The sequence below is a fragment of the Rutilus rutilus genome (assembly GCF_951802725.1).
Source record: "Rutilus rutilus genome assembly, chromosome: 11".
NCBI lineage: Eukaryota > Metazoa > Chordata > Actinopteri > Cypriniformes > Leuciscidae > Rutilus > Rutilus rutilus.
Genome location: NC_140216.1, coordinates 39,707,054 through 39,714,851, shown reverse-complemented (window position 1 = coordinate 39,714,851; position 7,798 = coordinate 39,707,054). Strand labels below are relative to the sequence as shown.

General features: G+C 38.5%; 1 protein-coding gene across 1 annotated transcript; it reads left to right on the top strand.

Moving 5' to 3' along the window:
• Positions 1-276: 276 nt before the first annotated feature.
• LOC311300265 (zinc-alpha-2-glycoprotein-like) lies at positions 277-5,231 on the top strand. Its single transcript, XM_084424438.1, has 5 exons — positions 277-491; positions 2,536-2,772; positions 2,856-3,119; positions 3,449-3,727; positions 3,868-5,231. Exons 1-5 carry the CDS (start codon positions 401-403, stop codon positions 4,044-4,046), a joined length of 1,050 nt encoding a protein of 349 aa, XP_084280564.1. The 5' UTR covers positions 277-400; the 3' UTR covers positions 4,047-5,231.
• Positions 5,232-7,798: the final 2,567 nt, after the last annotated feature.

Genomic DNA, 7,798 nt, shown 5'->3' with positions numbered 1-7,798 from the left:
GGAGGAAGCAAAGCTTTTTCAAGGCTCTCCGTAAAATCTTCAAACGAAAAAAAAAAAAAAGCTATGGTATGCTTCACACACCTGTCCAGTTGATGATGGTAAATGCACCTTTTAGCTGGCTTACCAACAGCTATAAAAGACCTAAAGAAGAAGAAGAAGAAGAAGAAGAGAAGTTGTGTTTGCATGTCGACACGTGCAGCCCCGCCCCCCCGCCTCAGGCGTCCAAATTCCACAGTCGAAACATTTTTTTTTTTAACGAGCCATCCAGACTGTGCCAGTTCAGCTCAGTTGTCCAGCTGTAAAAGCTGCCGGGATGATTTTTTTTCTGAACTCCTACTTTTCACCTAACCAGTACGACACCAGTACAACAAGTCCGCGGTCTGATGTATAACTGGCAAAAATGGTTCACACATTCTCGTTTAAAACGTTTTGCATACAAGTACAAATAGTTTGGCTTATTTCTCACTCTTGTCTAAGTGTTGCGCATCAAGGTAAGAACAGAGTTAATTTATTTTACGTCTGATCGGCAACAGAGAAACGCGCAGTTAGTAAATGTCTTCAAACTTGCATCTAGGGTTTAGTATTTAAAATTTTGTGGATATTTTATGAAGGTAAAAGAGTAGTAAAACTCAATAGCATGTAGGTGTGAATTTGAGAACTTGTACAATAGATATTCGTACTTGTACGCTAAAATTTACACTCACAGCTTCATTGTGAAAACCTGTAAAATAAAAATCTGAAGTTGAATGTTGAGATTTGCACTCGCAGACAATAGTCACAAACCTGTATTCTGAATTTGAAGCTGCAGACAAGTAGTTACAAATGTGTAAAAAGTTGTTCACAGGAATAAAATGACATGCGCCAACTTGTAGTAGGCTACATATTTGCACTTATTCTTACATTCATGCTCGCAGTACAACTAAACTTAGGCACTTGCAGCCTCTCAAATCTGCCACTGTAATTTCATATTTCATGCCTTTTGCAACTATTTTCATGATATATTATATGCAAAACTAACTTGTGCACTTGCAAACTGAGTGGCAGCGAGAGAGAAAAGCAGGGGAGGTGGGAGGGTGCAAAGGAGTAATTTCATTGGTTGGTGCCTGGCCAATGAAATGGGACTTTTGTACGTGATGATGATAAAACCTGCATCCTCGGGGATGTTCTGAAACGCTAACGTGGATTAATGCATTATCTCCGAGTTCTCCCTTATCGTAAAATCTCTTAAACTCATTGATAACAATAAGAACAACAAGTTTCTTAAGAATTATGATCATATTTTTCTTACTGGTTGAGGTGTCATTATTATTTCTCTGTATTTTTTTTTTCTCTTTCTCTTTCCTTTTCATTTTATGTTAATGTATTCAATGCAGTGCTGTTTATTTTCTTGCAATAAAAAAATTCTTGGCCTGACATCTACACCTACCCGATCGTAGAAACTGAGTCGTATAAACCGGCTGGTTGGCGCAGTGCCTAAAGTCATACTCAGAGAAAGATGCCTCAGTGTGGGGAACGCCCAAGAAGTTCCCAGGCATTAGTGATGTTACATATGATATTGAAACTTCAAAGTGTCCGTTGAGTACGCCGCACAATTTTCCTTGAAGCTAAACGTGCCAGAGCGCGTATTAAGTTGCGCCATCGCTAGCCTCGACTGACATGTAGGGGAGACGGGATGGTTGTAACATGGAGAGAGTTGTAACACTATCAATTCCACCAATTAGGGATAAGATATGAGTCATGTGATCACTTCAGTATTTTCCTGATCCTCCCCGATCCAGCATGGTGATTGTCAAGGCTGGATACAGGCACATGCAGAATATGTAGAGAAAAAAAACTGATTTTGATGTCAAAAAGTAAACATTTTGACCAATACTATATTTTGTTTAGTATCTGTACTATTGCAGATAAAGGTGTATGACTTGTATTAGATTAAATAGTAGTTTCTTAGGCAACATGTGATGCATTTCCCCCCTGCTAATTTCAAACCACTATGCTAATACAGCTAGCTAAACATTGGTTGTAACACTTATTTAAAAAGTGTGACAACCATCCTCTTACTAAGAATATAACTAAGAATTTTCTTGATTTGAATGTTTTTAAAGAATAACTAGGGCATGGAAAGAAAGACTGACAGAGGTGTCTCTGCCAATATAAAGGGGTTTGCATGGAACAATTTAACGACTCAAAGCCAAAGAAGGTTTTGGTGAAATACGCCTATGCAGTTTCTGGGCCCATCAAGCCTCATTACCAGCATCATTCATCTGTCAGAACTGTGACTCTGATTAACAATATACATACAGACACACACATTGACATGTTAGTTTTTGTTAGACTTAAAGATGTACAAAGATGATTGGATGATTGGATGGTGGTGGTTTGCTGTTGGTGGATTTCATGTGAGTGACAGATTGCCCCGCCCTCGTGTCGATGTTAAATTCATGGTGACTTTAAACCATCTGATCACTAGTGTAATGTGTTCCTTGACTGGATTACATGAAGTGCTTATGTGTTGTTTGTGTTTCATATGTTCCTCAGAGAAACACTTCCTCCACTACAAGTTTACAGTCCTGACCAAATCAGACTCATTCCCAGAGTTCAGTGCTGTGTGTGTTTATGATGACAGACGGATCAAACACTTCAGTAATGAAGAACGAGTCTGGATTCTGACTGATAAAGACTGGACTGAAGCTCCTGAAGATCCTCCTGAGTCTAGAGACTGGTTCATACATCAGATCAGGACTCTGTCAAACTGCACAGACTCACAGTGTTCTGGTGAGATTCATGCTTTACTCTTATTAATTATCAGACATTATATTTACTGTGAGTTTCTCATGAGTGTTGTTCTGTGATTGTAGATCATGTTCTTCAGAGAATAATTGGCTGTGAACTGGAGAAACTTCCTGATGGATCAGTGAATCTGACTGTCTTTGATGAATATGGATTTGATGGAGAAGATCTTATATCCTTTAACTATGACACTATGCAATGGATTGATAAAAAACCCAAAGCCAAAGAAACCAAAGACAAATGGGATCGTCACACTGGACACAACCAATACCTCAAACATTACCTCAAGACCTGCACTGACTGGATCTCCACATTTAACAACACAAATAAGAGTAAGTTCTGATCAGTTTATTTATCTCCTGTATGTGTGTGTGTGTGTGTGTGTGTGTGTGTGTGTGTGTGTGTGTGTGTGCGTGTGCGTGCGTTCGTGTGTGACATTTTGAAACACTATTAATTCAGTCTAAAATATAAATATATATAGAATATTTGAAGGCTCTGTTCATATACAAAGGTTTTTTCTCTACTTATTTAATTGTGATCATTTACTCACAAAAAAAATATTTTTAATGAATATGAAGAATATACTGTATATTTTTTACACGCAGAACTAAAATCTTTGTAAATGCTTGTTTGTTAATTGTGTTGTCATTGTCTGCTCCAGGTTCTCCAGATGTTCATTTCTCCGCAAGTAAATCTCCAGATGATGAAAGTAAACTGGTTCTGACCTGTCTGGCCACAGGTTTCTACCCCAGAGATGTTCAGATGAACATTAGATTGAACAGAATTAATCTTGAGGATCAAACATCTTCTGGAATCAGACCAAATGATGATGAAACCTTTCAGATGAGAATCAGTGTGAAGATCGACAGAAACCATGAAGGATCTTACGACTGTCTGGTCACTCACAGCAGTCTGACTGAACCAGTAACTGTAAACTGGGGTAAATATACATTTTAGTGCCTTATACAAATAGAACATCATGATGATGCTGAAATAGAAAGATTCTTGTAGACAACCTTGACTCACAGTTCATAATGTCAATTTGTTTTAGCAGATTTCTTTTTTTTCTTCATTCTGCAGATGAAACCTGTGTTGACTGTGAAACAGAAACTCCATGGATTGTTAAAGCAGCAGCAGCAGCAGCAGCAGCAGCAGTTCCAGCTCTAGCTCTTGCTGTGATTGTGATTTGTCACTGCATCTATAAAAGGAGAATGTCAAATGGTGAGTGTAACGTGCTTAAAGATGTTAAAATGGGATGATAACGCAACATTTATGTGAGATGTAATTTTTATCATGTATGAGGTGGCAGAAAATAAACCGAGTTCTTCAGTGTATTGTCAACACCAGCATATTGGTCACACTTGTGACATCGAGCGTCCTGACGTCACAAGTATGATGGACAGCCAGATGATCCAATGATCGCAACCTAACAAAAGAGTTTACAAATATAAAAGAGAGAAGGAACAAAATACACGTGGAACGTAACAGTCAGTTATAAATATTCAACACTGTTGCTTTAAAGCCACACTATGTAAGATTTTTGGATCAAAAAATACAAAAACCACTTGAACAGTGTATGTTGTTGACTTGTGTACTTGCATTACTCCAAATGTTTCTAAGAATGTTTAAATCGAGAGAAATAAGCAGTTTTAACCAGGACATGGACCGTATGTCGCCTATCAATGACATCATACCCGCGTTACCCTCGATTTCCGGTTATTTTGTAGAAACTATGGAAACACCAAAGACGCTTTAATATAACATGTGTTTTATTAGACAGATGAGAAGCTGTCTGGATACATTCATCTACAGAAAATGTTTACTTGATTTATCACGAGTACCATGCTTTACCATGTCTAATATTGATCCATCTCACTGCAGTGTGTAATAAGCGTCTCATATAGTAACGCACAGAGTAGCATTGTAACAACTTTCATCACACTCAAATGTATCTAATATGATTAAACAGCGCTGTGTTACTCCACACACACGACCGGAAGAAGCAGAAGCGGTATTATAAAAGCTCCACTGAACTCGAGCCGTGTGTCGCATTCGTCTCTCATTAGCAATCGCTCCAGCGGCTCGTTCCGCTCCAACGGCATTCGTAACATTCATAAATCTTTAATACATTACCGAAAAAAGAAAAGAAAGAAAAGGAAAGAACAGCTAAATAAGCTAACTAACTTGCTAACATAAACAGGAGAAAACATAAACCAGCTCAAAAATAAATGGCACCCTCCTCTCTACTAACCACACAAATAAAGAAATAAATGATTAACTAGCAAACTTCAAATAAACCAAAAGCAAAACAGATTAATTAAACCATACAATGAATGATCATAAAAGTTAACACTCACTTCTGCCTTTAAGTCTCAATCATAGTGTAATCAGAGAGACAAAAGAGAGAAACTCTACTTCAATAAGTTTAACACAAGTGAGGATAAAATACACAAGACCACCAGCTACTTGCTTCAACACAACATCAGTGTGGGGTTTAAGATGAGATCAGAGCTGTTGCACACAGTCAAGCCAACACAAACACCAACACAGCTCTGGGACACGTTCAAGCTCAACCCGGTGCAACGGGGTTTGAGATGTGTTTTCTCTTGTTTGGTGGGTGTGTATAAACCTGAAATATAAACCACACGGTGTTAAAGACACAGCTCGCACAATGGGTCCAAGTAAAGTCGTGTATGTGTCCGCTGTAGCTCAGTATACGCAACAAAGATATTCAAAGACATGTTTGTCTTAAGAGTGATCAGCAATAATGATAAACCTAATACTCACAATATAAATAATAAGGTCATATAGATCATTACACAGTCTCGGAGTAAGAAGTGGATTATCCTTCACCTGAAATGTTTGTCTTTTGATCCTGAAATGCGAGGCAAATGTTGGATCACAATAATTAGGAACCACAGTTTCCACAAATCCCTTCACTCGATTGGGATGTTCTCTTTTATTCTGGACGGCAGGGCAGTGACTGACACATCGAGCGTATTCTGCAGTATTAAACATATTTATACCGATTTCATCAGGCTCTGACAATTCTTCAAAAAGAACACAGAGAATGTCCTTCCCAGCTGCCGTAGTATCAACTCTTGCTTCATCAGAACAGGGTGTTCAACGCACCACCGTTTCCGTTGAAAAAACGTATGCAGCCCAGATGATGATGCAGTTTAAATACTCTCCTTTCCTCCCATCATCCAATCACAGCAGGGCATTGATTATTGGCATCAGGATGGAACTATTTCTCCTATAAAGAGAGAGAGAGAATAGAGCACAGCTTTTGCACAAACAAACCCTGGATTTCCACCAACTGCGGAACGGCTGCGGATCGTCTCCACTGCGTGTCGGCTCCGTGCTGTGCCGTCCTTCAATACCCACTAGGTCCGGATTTGTTGCGGAACGGCTGCGGCCATGACTGACAGCTGAAGTCACGAGGACCCACGAGATCTCGCAAATTCACGTATGATCGCGCGATATAAGTGCTGAATTGCTGCGGAGCTCTCCGGCACATTGACTTTAATGGAAACCTATTGACTCCGCCGCTGTTCCGGAGCGGATCCGCAGCCGTTCCGCAGTTGGTGGAAATTAGGGGTTACGGCTCTGGACGTAACACCGTCATCAAGCTACGCCTTTCTTTTGAATAAACGACCTCTAGTGGCCAAAAATGACATAGTGTGTCTTTAAATGTCTTATCTTTCTTATATTGTTGTAAATGTGTTAAAAGACAATGAATGGGCAGTTTATCCTCAAGCTCAAGTTTGTGTATAATCTGATTTATCTTTTCCAGGTCAGACAGCAATGACAGGAGAGAATACTATTGTGCCAGAAACACAGAGTAATGATCATCTTCTCCACACACAGGTATCTACATCACAATCACATTTACTGTATGTGTTTGTGCAGAGAATCATCATTCAGGCCAAAGAATCAAACACAAAACCTGCAGTCGATGTGTGATTGGGTACATTTAGAAAAAAGTGTGATTTCTAGACCTGGAAAAATCATGGAAATTAAAATAATAGTTTTGATATTTATTTGTATTTGTATTTGATTTTTATATATTCCTTTAAATTAAAAAGTCCTTCAAATATTGTTTTAAAAATATGGAGAACTGCTGTTTTATTGGCTCTGATTAGAAATTAAATGTTTCTGATTTTATTTTATTCTGAAGAGAAATTTCTTTCTTTTTCTTTCTTTCTTTCTTTCTTTCTTTCTTTCTTTCTTTCTTTCTTTCTTTCTTTCTTTCTTTCTTTCTTTCTTTGCCTTCAGTTGTTTCTAATGTCTGTTTATGGGTCACCTCTAATTTAATAAGAACAATTAATTGTACCAGAAAAATGATGCTTCAAACTTTTCACATTTGACAGTTTCTTGAAACATTTCAAAGGATCAAGAACGCTTAATATTTGTAATATGTGTATCAATATTGTCTCTGTTGTTGTTGTTTCAGGCAGATGAAGACTGTGGATACAGTGAAACATCAGTGGATTTAAATGATCCAGGACACACTGACTACTGTGACATTACACACTGAAGTTTACCGAAGTATTTTGCACATCACATTTGCACTAAACATTTGCACTAACTTTTTCAAAAGGTTTTTTGAATGTGAGAAAAATGCTTTCTCTTTTGATCCAGTAGTAAAAATAATAACATTTATCGTCATCAGAGGCTTTTTTGTCCAAAGGCGAGAGACTACAGCCAGTAGAAGGAGCTGTTCCATGTTTTCAACCCGCCCTCGTCCCAATTCGCATACTATCCGTCCTAAATAGTATTCAAAAACAGAAGTAAGTCCAAAATCGTAGGCTAGTATGTTGAAATGAGTGTTCCAAAGATACACAGATGATCTACTATTTCCGGTCAGAATCCGAAGTGCAGATCGATGCGCAGTCTAACGGCTGATATTGCCCACAAACCATCGCGCGTCGGATGAGGATTCGGTTAGAACTACAAACACGAGTGAAAAGTGTTAAACTACAGACATGGAGGACGCGCGAGACCGGTG

What these genes read in the sequence shown, in the direction of transcription:
- LOC311300265 (XM_084424438.1), top strand. Translation starts at nt 401, where the DNA reads ATGGTTCACACATTCTCGTTTAAAACGTTTTGCATACAAGTACAAATA. An exon ending in TCTAAGTGTTGCGCATCAAG is followed by an intron (nt 492 to 2,535) that starts GTAAGAACAGAG and finishes TATGTTCCTCAG; the next exon opens with AGAAACACTTCCTCCACTAC. An exon ending in ACCAGTAACTGTAAACTGGG is followed by an intron (nt 3,728 to 3,867) that starts GTAAATATACAT and finishes TTCATTCTGCAG; the next exon opens with ATGAAACCTGTGTTGACTGT.